The 16,126-nt window shown below is 34.5% G+C and overlaps 2 protein-coding genes across 3 annotated transcripts; one reads left to right on the top strand and one right to left on the bottom strand.

Moving 5' to 3' along the window:
• Positions 1 to 873: 873 nt before the first annotated feature.
• On the top strand, positions 874 to 8,516 carry LOC123223926 (protein NETWORKED 1D-like). Of its 2 annotated transcripts, XM_044647410.1 has the most exons (5): positions 874 to 1,129; positions 1,357 to 1,435; positions 1,533 to 1,819; positions 2,237 to 6,426; positions 7,081 to 8,516. In XM_044647410.1, the coding sequence occupies exons 3-5, from the start codon at positions 1,714 to 1,716 to the stop codon at positions 8,287 to 8,289; spliced, it is 5,505 nt and encodes a 1,834-aa protein (XP_044503345.1). In that variant the 5' UTR covers positions 874 to 1,129; positions 1,357 to 1,435; positions 1,533 to 1,713; the 3' UTR covers positions 8,290 to 8,516. The 2 variants fall into 2 exon arrangements, with proteins under 2 accessions (XP_044503345.1, XP_044503346.1); XM_044647411.1 differs by lacking the exon at positions 1,357 to 1,435.
• A 481-nt stretch (positions 8,517 to 8,997) lies between these two features.
• On the bottom strand, positions 8,998 to 11,129 carry LOC123223927 (protein ANTAGONIST OF LIKE HETEROCHROMATIN PROTEIN 1). Its single transcript, XM_044647412.1, has 2 exons — positions 10,835 to 11,129; positions 8,998 to 10,302 (listed from the first exon to the last, which is right to left on the bottom strand). Exons 1-2 carry the CDS (start codon positions 10,986 to 10,988, stop codon positions 9,248 to 9,250), a joined length of 1,209 nt encoding a protein of 402 aa, XP_044503347.1. The 5' UTR covers positions 10,989 to 11,129; the 3' UTR covers positions 8,998 to 9,247.
• Between the last annotated feature and the right edge of the window lie 4,997 nt (positions 11,130 to 16,126).

Consider the following 16,126-nt stretch of genomic DNA (forward strand, 5'->3'; position numbering starts at 1 on the left):
AAGCCAAAGATATATTCTTTCTGAAGTTTTGGTAAAGGTATTTCAAAGTTTTATATTTTATAATAAAACAATATTGTGTTTAATGTTTTTATAACAAATTGGATATTAAATTAATGTATCATTATATAATTAAATATTATTTTATTTTTAATTTAAAATTATTTAGTCACATAAAAATATATTATCTTGATTCCTAATTTTGTATTCAAAAGTATTTATGCATAGTTTTAATTTATATTTAATACAAATTTATGTTAAATAATTTAATTTAATTAGGCAATATATTATAAGATATTATAAATAATATAATCAGGTAATTATATTATAAGATATTAATTTATATTTAATACATGTATATGTAATATTATTTTTTTTTAACTATTATTTTAAAAAGCACATATTCTATTTTAACTATTTATTTTTTAATGTTTTAGCCAACAGGATAAAATACATTTAAGCTTTATAATATAATGAACAATGATCATGACTCATGAGATTCACCTTTTAATTAATCAAACGATTTAATTATTTGATTGACCTCTCATAAATTTAATTAATCAAACGATTTAAAATCAGCTGATCATAATCCAATAATTTAATTAAAAAAATTGGTATCAAAAGCATGCTAATAATCAAACTAATTAACAAAGCAACCTCATACTTCTAGAAGACCACCAAAACCCCCAGTAAAAGACACCTTTTGAAATCTCAACTCAACCAAACAAAAAGGACAACCTTGTAATTTCAGACCATCTTAACATTTAGTTCGTGTTTTTTTTTTTAATTTCAAAACTCAATTTTCGGCAATAAAATTTTTTTTCTGTAAATACAAAATCCATTTTAAAAATTAAAAAAAAATAAATAGAGAATTGATGGGAGTTTCCTTCCTTGTTTTTTATTCGTCCACTGAAGAACAAACGTTTTCTCTTTTGACAGCAGAAAAAAACGCCTACCAAAAGAAAAAAAAGACAGCATAAAAAGCAAGCAAAAACAACAGAGAAAATGAGGAGAGAGAAAAAGAAGAAAGTTACAATGAAAGATCTCATCAGCATGGGTTGAGACGGAAGTCACAGCTGCTGAAGCTGTAATCAAACACTACAAATTCCAGTTTTGATTCCGAAAGTAATTGGTAATTTTCAGCTGCTGGGTTGTTTTGTGTTTTTGATTTGTTTCGTTACTTTTTTTTTTTTTTGTGGATTTCAGTGTTCATCAAGCAGTTTCATTTATATTCAGGCTATTGAAAAGATGTGTGAATTTGTAATTCACGGAAAAATTTAACTTTTTCCTTTTTGTTGTTAGTTTTTTTTTCAGTTCCTTTGTCTGATCGTTTGTATCTTGTTGTGTATATTTGGTCAGGTTAATTGTACAGATTTTGGGGTAGCTTTTAGTTTTTTTTTTGGGTGAGTGATAATTGGACCTGAAGTTTATTGATCAGGTAATTGAGTGATCTTTCAATATGTCATTGAGAATCTGATCTTTAGTAGTTTTGGCTGATTTAAAGACTCTTTTTTTTTTTTTTTTTGGTTTTGCAGGTACAAGAAGTGAGAGATTCAAAGCCTTTTATCTATCCATCTATCTATTCTTGGGCGGCCTGTTTATCAGTTTATGATATACATATCTGTTTGTAGATTTGATCCTTGTTTATTACCTGAATTTGGGTGCTGTTACGAGGATCACGGTTTCGTGTGATCAGAGTTAGGCTTGGTTGGGATCATGGCGAAGACTGTGGCACAGGCAGATTCTAGACGAATGTATTCTTGGTGGTGGAATAGCCACATAAGCCCGAAAAATTCCAAATGGCTTCAGGAGAATCTTACAGGTATTAATTGTTTCTTATGGGTTTAATTTGCATTTATTTTGACGTAGATGTCTGCTTTAGTCTTTTATCTTGAATTAATGGGTATTTAAGCTTCCTTTCCATAATTCCTTATGAAGTTCTTTAGTACGAGATAATTGTAAGTTTCATAATTCTTTATAATGGTTGTAGCATGGGACAGTTGTACTTTGAGAGGAAAAAAGTCTAAAGATGTAAAGTCTTGAATGCTCTTGAAACAAATTGAAAATATCGAGGGTGTATCATGTTGTCACTAGACTTCAGTGGCATAAGTTTGCTATCTTATCCGACTTATTTGAGATATGCCTGCTGCCTCTCGTGGAACTGGCTTTGATGTAATTCTTTCTGTCTATCAATTCCTGCTTGTGATTTGATATATAAATTATTCTGCTGCTGAAACAGATATGGATACCAAGGTTAAACAAATGATCAAGCTTATTGAAGAAGATGCAGATTCCTTTGCACGGAGGGCAGAAATGTACTATAAGAAACGGCCTGAGCTTATGAAATTGGTTGAAGAGTTTTACAGGGCATACCGTGCATTGGCTGAAAGATACGATCATGCAACTGGGGCACTCCGCCAGGCTCATCGGACAATGGCAGAAGCATTTCCTAACCAAATCCCATTTGCTCTGGGTGATGATGGGGATCCGCGTACGCCTGAGATGGGTCCAGCACGTGCATTGATTGACCCTGATGAGTTGCAGAATGATTCTCTGGGACTCTCTTCATCTCATCTTTATTCCTTAAAAAGAAATGGAGCATTTACCGATCAATCTGATTCCATAACAACCAGAAGGAGTTTGAAACAGTTTAATGATTTGTTTGGTTCTGGAGAAACACGAGCTAGAAAAGGGCTTAATTTTCATGATGCAGAGGAGAAAGAACAAGATCAAAACAATGGAAGTTATGATCTGAAGGCTCAGGTCCCATTTGAGTCTGACAGAGTGGAGAAAGCTGAGTCGGAAATCTTAGCCCTAAAGAATGCCCTTGCTAAATTAGAAGCTGAAAAGGAAGCTGACTTACTTCGGTATCAGCAAAGTCTGGAGAGATTATCTAATTTAGAGTCAGAAGTCTCCTGTGCTCAAGAGGAATCTAAGGGACTGAGTGAAATAGCCAGCAAAGCTGAAGCTGAAGTTCAAACTTTGAAGGAAGCCCTTACCAGATTGCAGGCAGAAAAGGAGACTAATTTTCTTCAGTACCAGCAGTGCTTGGATAAAATATCCAACCTGGAGAAACATATTTCTCGTGCTGAAATTGATGCTGCAGAACTTAGCAAGCATGCAAGCAAAGCTGAAACTGAAGCTCAATCCTTAAAGCAAGACCTTGCTAGAATAGAAACTGAAAAGGCGGCTGCTATTATTAAGCATGAAGAATGTTTGAAGATGATATCCGATCTGGAGAATAAGCTACATCGTGCTGAGGAAGATGCTAGAAGGATCAATGATGTAGCTGATCAAGCTTCAAGTGAAGTTGAAAGCCTGAAACAAGCTCTTGCTAGACTAACTGAAGAGAAAGAAGCTTTGGCTCTTCAATATCAGAAGTGCCTAGAGACAATTTCTGATCTGGAGAATAAGCTTGCAAATGCTGAAGAGGAGGCCCAAAGGCTTGGCTCTGAGTTAGATGATGAGGTTGCAAAGCTAAAGGGTGCCGAAGAAAAGTGTCTTCTATTAGAGAGATCAAATCAGACTCTTCATACTGAGTTGGAGTCCATGGTACAGAACATGGGTAGTCAAAGTCAAGAACTAACAGAGAAACAAAAGGAGCTGGGTAGACTATGGGCTTGCATCCAGGAAGAGCGATTGCGGTTCGTGGAGGCTGAAACTGCTTTCCAGACTCTGCAGCATTTGCACACCCAATCTCAAGAAGAACTGAGATCGCTGGCTGCAGAGCTCCAGAATAGGGCTCATATTTTGAAGGACATGGAAACTCAAAATCAATGTCTACATGAAGAAGTCAAGAAGGTCAAGGAGGAGAACAAGGGCCTGAATGAACTCAACATATCTTCAGCTGTGTCAATTAAAAGTTTGCAAGATGAGATTCTAAGTTTAAGGGAAACAATGGGAAAACTTGAAGCAGAAGTTGAACTTCGAGTGGACCAAAGGAATGCTCTACAGCAAGAAATTTACTGTCTGAAAGAGCAACTGAATGAACTTAACAAGAAGCACCAGGCAATGATGGAGCAGGTGGAATTAGTCTCCTTGAACCCAGAGAACTTTGGGTTGTCCGTGAAGGAATTGCAGGATGAGAACTTAAAGCTAAAAGAGGTCTGTGAGAATGACAAAAGTGAAAAGATGGCTCTTTTGGAGAAGCTGGAAACCATGGAGAAACTTCTTGAGAAAAATACACTTCTAGAGAATTCTCTTTCAGATTTGAATGATGAGTTAGAAGGGGTCAGAGAGAAGGTGAAGACTTTGGAGGGAGTCTGTCAAATTCTGTTGGAAGAAAAATCTACTCTTGTCGATGATAAGGATGCTCTGATTTCTCAGTTACAGATTACAACTGATAATGTAGAGAAACTTTCAGAGAAGAACACCTTTCTGGAGAATTCCCTTTTTGATGCCAATGCTGAACTTGAAGGATTGGGGGTAAAATTAAAGAGTTTAGAAGATTCATGCGTGTTGCTTCATACTGAGAAATCTGGCTTGATCAATGAAAGAGAAAGCTTAGTTTCTCAGTTGGACATTTCTCAGAGACAGCTGGAAGATTTGGAGAAAAGATATACAGAATTAGATGAGAGATATTTGGGTCTAGAGAAAGAGAGAGATTCTACACTTCAAAAAGTAGAAGAGCTACAGGCTTCCTTAGCTGCTGAAGAGGAAGAACACGCTGACGTTGTCCATTTGTATGAAAGCCGAGTTGTCAGTATGGAATCACAGATCCATTTTCTACAAGAAGAAGATCAACACAGGAAGGAAGCATTTGAAGAGGAACTAGACAAAGCTGCCATGGATGCTCAGATTGAGACTTTTGTCTTGCAGAAATGTGTACAAGATCTGGAAGAAAAGAATTTCACCCTCCTTTTTGAGTGTCAAAAGCTCTTAGAAGCATCCAAATTGTCTGAGAAACTCATCTATACTCTGGAGCATGAAAATCTTGAACAGCATGAGGAGATTAAATCCTTGGTTGATCAAATTAAAGCAATGAGATTGGGGCTGTATCAGTTATTAGCTAATCTTGAGTTTGATGCAGACCATGGGTGTGAAGCTAAGTTTGAACAAGACCAGACACTTCTGAAACTTATACATGCCAAACTTGAAAAGATGCAACTATCTCTTTCTAAGGCTTTGGATGAGAATCAAAAGTTGGTCATTGAGAAAGCGGTTTTTGTTGCACTTATTGGACAACTGAAAATGGAGGCACAAAATCTTGCAATGGAGAGAAACACTCTTGATGAGGAATTTAGGATCAGGTCTAAGCAGATTTTGCTTTTGCAGTGTGAGACCCAAAAACTTCTGGAGACTGTTGAAGAAATGAAATTGAAATTAGCGGATGGAGAAAACAAAGAGAAAGTCTTGAAGACTGAAATGGAGGACATGCGCAGGCTACTGTTGGACTTGCAAGGGGCACACCAGAGTTTACAAGAGCATAAGTGCATGATGCTTCAAGAGAAAGAAGCTTTGATGAAGAAAGTCTTGGATTTGGTGGAAGAGAAGTGTATATTAGAAGAAGAGTACTGTGTGATCTTTGCTGAAACAGTATCTCAAGGTGCTCTTTCTCTGGTTTTCAAGGATATTATCTCTGAAAAATCTGTTGAGAGAATGGAGCTGAACGAAAATTTGAAGCAACTTTGTTCTGTCAATTATGAACTTCAGGAGAAGTTAAGGGAGCTGGAGAGCAAATTAGAAGATGTAAAAATGGAAAATTCCCATCTCAAGGAGTCATTGGAGAAGTCAGAGAATGAAATGATTTCTTGTAGGCGTGTTTCTGACAAGTTAAATCTTGAAATTGCTAATGCAAAGGATCTACTGTCTCAAAAGGAAGATGATCTCATAGAGGCAGAGCAGAGCCTGAATACAATACAGAATGAGACAACAGAGTTGCATAAAATAATGGAGGATCTAAAGTGCAAACTTGATGAAGCTAAGATGGTCCAAGAAGAACAAGAGAAGCAGATTCTGAAACTATCTGAAGACTATGATCATCAGATTAAGCATACCAGCTATATTCAGGAAGCAAATCTGAAATTGGAGACTGAACTTGGGAAATTGCATGTGGAGCTTGAAGAAACCAAACATAGGGAGGAAAGTTTGAATCATGAACTTGAAAAAGCTAGAGATGAGGGTCACCTGTGGGAGACTCAAGCTGTTACATTCTTTAGTGAACTGCAGATCTCCTCAGTCTTTGAAGCAGTGTTTAAAGAAAAGACTCATGATCTTACCAATGCATGTGAGAATCTTGAAGGCATAAGAAATACAAAAGATATGGAGATTGACATATTGAAAGAAAGAGTTAGCACTTTAGAAGGTGAAAATGGAGGACTAAAAGCTCAGTTTGCTGCATCTATCCCAGTAGTCATCTCTTTGGGGGAATATGTAAGATCTCTTGAGTATCAGACTCTTGGATGTAAAGCTGACAATGAAGAAGCAAAGGTAGTTTCAATTTTTTTAAATAGTTTCTATTTTACTGTTAAATTGAAGTTCTAATGCAGTATGATATGAAATCTTAAAATTGCAGAATATATACTATTGAGGTTTCACAGAATTGACTACATAAATATATTGTTTCGGGGTGTTTGTTTTAACCTCTCTGAGTTTTTAAAGCTTAATTTAAACTCTAAATTAATATCTTTGGTGCAAATTCTTTTATGTTCTTGATTTTTTTTATAAGTAAATCTGTTCACTTAAAAAATATTTATGCCAACTGCTAGCTCATCCTTTTTTTTGGCTGTCACATTACCTAACTCACTCCACAGCTCTTTGTAATTTTTCATTTCACAAAGCCTTTGGATTTGGGTTGGGTTTGTGGTGTGCTTTTTGGCTTTTGACAATTGTTGCATTAAGACGCAATTAATGAAAGAAGTATGGCTTTTTACTTTTTTTTTTTTCTAAAAAAACCCCCTGTGGTATTTCATATCAGTTTCTGTCGAAAGCATTAACTCTTCTCATTTGGATCCTATCAAGACAGATACATTATCCATCTTCTAATTTAAAAGTTTTAAATAGTTCAAACATGCTCAATCTACTTTTGCTATTTGGCTTTGGATTTCATTTGTAAATTCATGGTTTATGTTCCTCATGTTTTAGGATGATGATTTGGTGAATCACCTAAAAGCTAAAACCTGTCAACAAACAAGTGAGGATCAAATTGCTACAGTGCCAGATGGTATTGCAGATCTGCAGGATTTGCAATTGAGAATTAAAGCTATAGAAATAGCTTTGATAGAGAAGGAGAGACTTGCTAAGCTGGAAAACTTAAATGCCAACTCCAAACTAGAAGCTGCAATGAGACAGATTGAGGAGTTAAAATGTGGAAGCAGTTCTTATCAAGGAAGTGGTCGAACAAGCAAGCATCGGAAACATCGAGAGGAGGGGCAAGGGAATGGACTTAGTAACAAGCTCAAACAACAGAAACCAACACCTGAAATCTCTGAAGAGGGGAGTGAAATGCTGACAAAAGACATTATGCTTGATCAAGTATCCGAGTGTTCATCCTATGGAAGAAGCAGAAGAGAACCTATAGATTCTGATGATAAGATGGCTGAGTTATGGGAAACCACTAACCATAGTAGCATTATCAGTCTGAAAGACGACAAGACTCAAAAGGTTGCTGCAGCATCAGCTGACCACAATCAGATCAAAGCAGTGAAGCAACAAAAGAGTAAAAGTTCCCCTATTGAATCACTGGTTGAGAGGGAGTTGGAGGTGGACGAATTACAGATCTCTAAGAGATTTTCAGAGTCTCAAAAAGAAGTCTGCAAGAGGAAAATTCTTGAAAGACTAGACTCTGATGTACAGAAGTTGACAAACCTTCAAATTACTGTGAAAGATTTGAAGAGGAAGGTAGAGGTTTCAGAGAAGGGCATAAAGGGAAAAGGAATTGAGTATGATATTGTTAAGGAGCAGCTGGATGAAGCTGAGGAAGCCATCCTGAAGTTGTTTGATGCCAATCGCAAATTGATCACCTATTCTGAAGATGCTTCTGTATCCTTTGATGGAGGATCTGCAATTGAATCAGATGAGAGTGGGAGTGTCAGGAGGCGCAGAATTTCGGAGCAGGCACGAAGAGGATCGGAAAAACTTGGGCGGCTGCAGTTGGAGGTTCAGAAAATCCAGTTCATGTTGTTGAAACTTGATGATGAGAAAGAGAGCAGAGTAAGAACCAGAATCACAGATAGGAAAACTAGAGTTCTTCTCCGGGACTATCTTTATGGCAGTGGGACAAGAACAAGCCAGAAGAAGAAGAAGAAGGCACATTTCTGTGCTTGTGTGCAACCTTCCACGATGGGAGATTGAGTCACATTTCATATAATCAGCTATTGAGATATTAGTTGTGTTGTCCATAAATTTTCCTTTCTAGTGGTGTTTAGAACTGCATATTATTTTTGGTCTTTTAGAACTTAAGGTTTTTATTTTGTTTACATGGGGAGGATCTGGTCTTCTTTAGTTTAGAGATCCTGCTGTAAATGTCAGGCTTTATATAATTAAAAGAAGCTGCGTTTATTGAGCTTCTTTTTTTTCCACCCTCTTTTTCACTTGTTTTTACATCAATAATCCACCTATTGTGAATGTATTACTTTTGTCTATGGTTATTAAATTTGGCAAATGAATGTCTGATCTCTGAACGGCGATTCTTAACCTGGAAAAGAGAGCTTTTATAGAGCCTTCTTTGGTGATTTCTAGCATCATTCAAGTCTTCATGGTTATTAGTTAAGATTCTACCTCAATCACAGGAGAGATGGTTTGAAGGACCAGATGTCTTTGGCCATCAAACAACACCACTATTTCACTGCTTTCAGTTTCTCAACCAATTCAAGGTTTTGAGCCATTGCAGGTCCATGCATCAGCATGTACAATGATATCGATAATTTTAAGAATCCTTGCGGTAATATCCAGAAGAGCAACAATGCAAGACATATTGAGCAGAATAGATGGAACATCTTCAGATATGTTGGTAAAATTGACATGATACTTAACATAAACCAAAAATGCAATACACAGAACTTGTTTGTTTCAACAGTACGTGCAAAGTTGATATCAAAAATTAAGGGAAAAACACATAAATTGACAGCAGCGCAGAGACCCAACCAATATTTGTTAAAACAAATGGCTATCTCAACACACAACTACAGATACAAATTTTGTTTGTTCTCAGCAATGTACATGTTATAATAAAGGAGAGCGTATATTCAAATTGGTAAGTAGCGGGTTGACATAAGAAGCAGTACTGGCTCTGGGATATAAAATGAACGGACTACTTTGTTGGAGCTTTGTTTTTGTTATGCTGCAAGTGTTTGTCTATGTTTTCCCTCATGGTTATCCCCAGTGAATCAACCTGCTTACAATATTGCTCTCCATAACTTGAGTCATGATAACCTGACAAAGTTACATCAGGATGCAACTGATCTCCATTATCAATTATGATATTGTGGAGTAAACAACATACCAAGATGATACTTGGTAGTTTCCGCTTGTCAGGTCTCCACATGACCTTGTTAAGAATTCTCCAACCACCCTTTAACTGCAAGAATGCCTTCACAGCAAGCAGCCTTGTAGCTTCATGCACAGAATTGAAAGTAGACATGGAAGCTGATAGCCTATTATTTTCATATGGATTTATAAGCCATGGAAGGAGAGGGTATGCAGCACCACCAACTATATATTCTCTTAACTCCACACCTTCAGATAAAGCTCTCACATTTCCATTCAATCGCTGGCCAGCCTCACAGAGTTTAAAAAATCCAGAACACTTCAATAGCCTAGACACACTCATGCCTCCAGGCCAGCCGGTCACAATATCAATAAATCTCATCTCATGGTCAACAATCCCCTGCACAAGCATGCTATAATTATTTTCTTGGTCACGCCAATCATCTGAGGTTTGCACAGCTGGAAGTGTCATAATAATGTGTGTTGCATCAATGGCTCCACAGCAGTTTGGCAAGCCAAATGAAGCTTCCAATTTGCACTTGATTTTCTCCAGTCTATTAGAATCAGGCCACTTAAGATGGTGCTTCGCTCGTTCTTCTAATGCTTCAATGAATCTCCAAGTAACCTGTGAAACTGTAGACTGACCAACCCCAAAAGAAGCTCCAACTGAGACTTGGGACTCACCAGATGCTAACCGTCTTAGAGCAATGGCAACCTGTTTCTCAACACTAAGAAGTCTCCCCTCAATGTTGATTAGTCCAGATGGTGGCCTTGACACGAGATCTTCTCTCACAAGGGAACATATATAATCAAAGGTCTTCTTGGAGACCCTGAAAAAATACTTGAATGCTTCCTCCTCATCGGAAGGTATTGTTACACCTGTTAGTTGAAGTAACATAATGTAATTAGACCAGTCATTTCACTCCCCGTGTGAGTATCACACTGCAAATGAGAAGAAAAAATGCAAATATGATGCATTTTAACGGAAAAGTTCATATTCAAATTTACTCAGTACTTATTTAGTTTTTTCTTTTTAAATTACAAATTTAATTGTTTGGAAATTTAAAAAAAAAAAAAATGAAAGGCCAAAATTAGTCATTCTTTCACAGTATACAATCAAATGCCTCCCCATTTATAACTTTTTACAATTGTTACAGATTCAACAAAGATATTCCCAACAAAGCCACAAACAAATGCTCTCCAAGAAATCATATTTAATTCATTCTATAAACGAGTAACCTAACCACAAGAGATTTAAAAAACACGGCATTTAATTAAAATTAAAAAAAGTGAACCAAGTTACCGAAAACAAGAGTGAACTACTTGATAATGCGATAAACTAAAATTAGAATTGCCCATTAAGCGAATGCTGATAAATATGATATATTTGTATAAAATGAGAAATTAAAACCTGGGGTAGAAGAGTTCTTGGCCCAGAAACTGTCCCACCAATCAGAGTCAGTAGATTTGGGTTCAGTTGGAACCACACTTGGGCTTTTGTTCTTCTTCAATTTCTTGGAATTCTTTTTCGCTTTCTTTGATTTAGATTTCTTGGGAGGAGCCATGTATTGCAATCAATGTTTGGTTGGTGGGAAAGTTTAGCTCAACTTTCTGCTGCGAACCTCACTGGTAATTTTCTGCACTCTTACAAAAACTGAAAGGAGAAGAGGAAGCAATTGAACCAGATCATGATACGGTGACGTTTTAATGTTTTGATTTGATGAGATTCTTTACGTTGGTATAAAGTCACCATTAATAAATTAAAGAAGTATATTTTTAAATAAGTTATCAAATTTGTATTTAATGATTTTTATTAATAATAAAATTTTTATAATTAATTTTGAAAACTTAAATAGAAGTTTATTTCTTGCTATGGATATTATCCTGACTTATTTATTTGTTTTATCTTTAAACCTAATGGTGAAAATTCTCCAATAAATATTCACAAAATGAGTTGTGATTCTACTCAACTAATAAAAACCAAAATAAAATTTTTAAATTTAGTTCGAATTATTATCAATATTTTATTAATGATCGAATTAATTGTCTAAGTGGTTCATAATTTGATCAAAGAATCAATCGGTTCAATTTATTATTAAATTTAATGAGTAAATTTATAAAAAATAAAATCAATCAAGATATTCACACCTATGAAGATTAAAACATATCATTTTTAAATAATAATAATTATTTATTTATTTCAATAAAACAATTAAAATAAAAAAATCTTAATCTCATGATAAAGAAAAAAATATAATTCTGAAAATGATTTCCTATAGAAGATATTTAAATGGATATGAGATATTTTTTTTCTTCTTTTTATTTATTTTTCTTTACAAACCTTTAGAAATTCATCCAATCAAATAAAAAAATGATCAAATTACTCAAAAATAATTAAAATTTAAAAAATTCAAAATTTTGGTCAAACTTGATCAAACCCAATTTTTAATCAGTTCAATTGGTTAAATCCAGTTTTTTATCGAGTCAATTAAAAAATAGTATTTTTATATTAACCGGAGCAAACTTAGAACCGGTTTTTGGTTCAACTGGTTAAACTAGTTGGTCTGGTTTGATTTTAAAATCATTGCTTATTATCATTAACCTACATCAAGTATTATGTTATTAACTTTTTTTTTTTAAATAAAACTTAAACAAAATAATGGTATAAAAAGAAAAAAAAGAAAAGTCATTCTTCTACCAATGTACAAAATAAATGAAAGTTAGGTTGGCATTGGACAATGGAATAAATTTGGAAGATGGTCTCCAGGGAGGCCCATAACTTAGAACCGGGTGGTCCTCTAAACTCTAACAAAAGTCCAGAAACCAAGCCGATACTGGTTTCCCACAATGGCCCATAACTTAGGATGCTCTGCCATTCTTCCAAAGTTGACCCCGCCTCGCGATGGCCATGGCTAATTCTCCACTTTTCAACTTATCATCCATCCTCTTTCACTTAAACTTTTATTCGAATAAACAAAGTTTGTAATTTATTTTTTGAAAAAAAAAAATGATATAATAGATAACTAAATTTGATCTTATAAGTGTAATTGAGATTATCATTATTATTGAATCAAGAGCTATTCATGAGTCTAACATTGCTTGAGCTTCAACTTAAAAAGTGATATCATTTGTACATTAATAATAGTTTTCAACGTTAGCCACTGAGGAGGCAACTGACAAATGTACAAATATATTACAACCCTAAAATCTTACTTCAATTATGTATATGAACCAACCACTCAATCTCCAAAACTCAAGATTAAATTGAGGAAACAAAGTGTAGGGAGGGAGCATTGAATAGATAGAGTAGCTGCGAGTAAGAAGGATGTTTGTGAAGAGCGATGATAATATAGATAGGTCTGAGGTGAGGTAGGGTCAACACCAACACGATTCGTTTAAAGATAAGTAAACTGTCAAAAGTCGGGATGAGGAGATGATTATTTGGTTGAATTTATTGATTCTTTCCTCCTCCAGTAATGTTGTGGACCAGCAGCAGCAGCAGCAGCAATATGATCTCTAACGCAGATTATGCCTACTGATCCAATGGTGGGACTGGGTCACCGAAATCGAAAAGAAAGGAAGGATATAATTGGATTCAGTTTCACGTGAAGTAATGGGGCAAAAAGTTATTATTGAAGGAGGTAGAATGTGAAGCAGTTGAACATGAGAAGTAGTAGTGGTTGTTTGTAAGATGATGGAGTTTAACATCTTAACTTGTATCTCTCTCTCTCTCTCTCTCTCAGAGGTAGAATTTCTCAATTATGAAAGAAAATCTTAAGTGCATGCTTGATTTGCGGGGGGTGAGGGGCTTTCCCCAAGATGAAAGTGTGAGCCAAACAATTAAGAAAGAAAAAGTCTCAACCTAATTATTGTAACTGGATGCAACATTTTGAAAACAATCTTTTTCGCTTAATAAAAAGATAAATGTATATATAGCTTGGAAGAAAGAAGACATCTCACTTGAATGACGTAGTAGCTGAAGAAACATATTGTATATTGTGGTAGTTTTTGAAAAATGATAGTACATTATTATTTATTAATCGTGATGAACTAATGATAAGTAGATAAAAATTAAATAAATAAATATATTCCATATATGTTATTACACTAAGAGCGAAATCATGTGTTATGCAAATATATATATATATATATAAATTAAACTGATAATTAGAATTAATGATTTTAAAATGAGACAAAAATTAAATAATTATATTACCTAATCTCTCTCTCTCTCTCTCTATCTATATATATGTTTGTATAATTTGTTACAAAAGAGGTAATTTGAGGTTTCAATGAATTCAAATCTCCCTAGTGTACAAGTTTTTCCTCTTACAGGAATATGATTTCACTCTCCATCTTCTCTGTGATTCCTGGTTTCAAATTTCAATAATTAACAGTACTCTGTATTTGGGCCCTAGCAATAAAGTGAACAAAGACTAGTTGAGTTCAACTAATTAATATTCTTGAGGTAGCTGACACTGTATGCATTACACATTTGTTTAAATAGGCGGACGTAGGTGTTCCACAAGTAATGCTAACTCAATTATGGAGATGTTGGGTCAGCTACTACACTTTCCAATGTCTCAATAACAACAGGATTTTGAACCACAATTTTGTCAGTGGAAATTCTAAACATACAATTGGTCAATAAATATACAGTCTCTCGATCTCCAATACCCACCAAATTTGATTTGCCTCAAAAACATTATATGTTGATCTAAAGCTTTCATGCCCTTTTAGAAATGGAGAACTCATTGACAATGTCTCCCAAAATGCGCTGAAAATTTCTGTCAAGTCAACTAATAATTTAGATAAAGAGATTATAACGTTAAATGACCAACTGGGTTCCAATCTTTCTAAGAAGAATCCACAAACTTTTCTATAGATCAATGGTACAATCTTTTTATCACACCATGTCATGAACTAGCATTTATTGAGTTGATTATGCATACAATTTCATCCATCCACTTTCTACTATTGCTTTTATACTTCAATCAAGTCATGATGTAGTCAAAGAGTTGATTTTCAAATTGATTAATAGTATCAACATGATATAATTAAAAATTTAAAACAAGGTTTAGCTATGTTGATATCAACATAATATCATATTGAACATCAATACGATGATAAACTTGTTTGACTTGATAATTGAATTATAATCTGACACAATTTATTCGGTTCAATATTTGATCAATATACTCTGATGGTAAAACATGTTTTAGTCAATATGAACCAGAATGAATTTTTTATCAATTTTTGATTAGATTAGCCAATCGGATATGGGTTTTAGAATATTGTTTTGTACCATGATAATTAGTTTATGTGAAAAATTTATATAGAAATTTTGTAAATAAAGTATCACAGTATTCTTATCAAATAAAAATATATTGATAAATATTGTAGAAAAGGATCCAACCCAAATAAAATGTATAGCTAAAAGCAACTTTATAATTCAACAAAGCTAAATGATTTTAGAAGAAAAATTTTCCCGTTTTGTGAAAAATAATTAAGGCAGGCACCCTTCCCTTGTAGCCATCTTTACATATTTTGTTCTGTAACAGTTGATGATTTTAGAAGATAAATATTTGGCGTCTTGAATCTCTTTAATCCATCAAGCATATACAGGAATAGGATAATACTATCTGCCTAAGCAGTAGTTTCAAAATTGTACTCATGCAATATAACAGTAACTATATATATATATATATACATACAAATCAAGTTTATTGCCAAATCTCCACAATTCAGTAACTCAAAATATCCAATATAAGTCAGGCAAGCTAGCCTAATCTTCACATTTGATTATAGGGGGAGAAGTGGGAAGGCCCCAAAACGAAAACTTGGGAATGAGTTGTCCCTGTCGTAGTAGTAGAGAGTCCAGCATGCCTGTAGCCAATTGACCACCAAATTGTGCGATTGTGGTTGCGATTTCTCAATTATTGTTTGTTTGGCAAGCAATGTAAAGCGTATGGTTGCACCATTCATTTAAGTTGAAGCACTGAGTAGTAACAAGTGAATGCTCGCACGAATTCTTGAATTCTTAAATTATTATAAAGTCATGCAGGGTTAATTAATTAGAAACGTACTAGCCAAGCTAATACAAATATACTACCCTTTTCATTTTCAGTTTTAATTGTACTACTAATACGTTACATACATTGATACGATACGAGGAGAAGCCGTCAGATTTTAGCCAAGGAACAAAACAAGACGATATTATTAATTAAGGCATAGCAAAGTATGAAAAATAAAATAATAAAATAAAAATTATTGTACATTTTAAGTTGTGATATAATTGGGAGAAAAATAAGTGTGATCGGGACTACACATCTGCATCGTTTTTGACTTTTAAGGACATGTATGTTTCAATGGCTTGAAACCCATTCTCAACGGCTTACCAAAAGTATGCAAATGCTCTGTTGTTCTGGTCAGAGATCAAAGCTTCCACATGGTGTCTTTTTGTTGCTTCTCTCTTGGGTTCCTTGATGATGTAGATATTTTTTGTTTATTTTCGCCCATTGCTCTGCTAACAAGTCTGATAACAAGTCAAGCTCATTGTTGACTCTAAGCCAAAATTTAGTTGGCAAAGTATCTTATCTTTAACCTTGAGGTTGAGGATGCCTTTAGTTTGGAGAATATTTTGTTGCTAAATATTAAAAATTATTATAAAGATAGAATATTTTAAAATTTATTAAATATAAAT

This window comes from Mangifera indica, chromosome 8 (genome assembly GCF_011075055.1).
Source record: "Mangifera indica cultivar Alphonso chromosome 8, CATAS_Mindica_2.1, whole genome shotgun sequence".
In the NCBI taxonomy this organism is placed as follows: domain Eukaryota; kingdom Viridiplantae; phylum Streptophyta; class Magnoliopsida; order Sapindales; family Anacardiaceae; genus Mangifera; species Mangifera indica.

Coding starts and splice junctions, on each gene's coding strand:
- LOC123223926 (XM_044647410.1), top strand. CDS start 1,714: ATGGCGAAGACTGTGGCACAGGCAGATTCTAGACGAATGTATTCTTGG. Junction 1,820..2,236: donor GCTTCAGGAGAATCTTACAG/GTATTAATTGTT, acceptor CTGCTGAAACAG/ATATGGATACCAAGGTTAAA. Junction 6,427..7,080: donor CTGACAATGAAGAAGCAAAG/GTAGTTTCAATT, acceptor CTCATGTTTTAG/GATGATGATTTGGTGAATCA.
- LOC123223927 (XM_044647412.1), bottom strand. CDS start 10,988: ATGGCTCCTCCCAAGAAATCTAAATCAAAGAAAGCGAAAAAGAATTCC. Junction 10,303..10,834: donor CAAGAACTCTTCTACCCCAG/GTTTTAATTTCT, acceptor TTCAACTAACAG/GTGTAACAATACCTTCCGAT.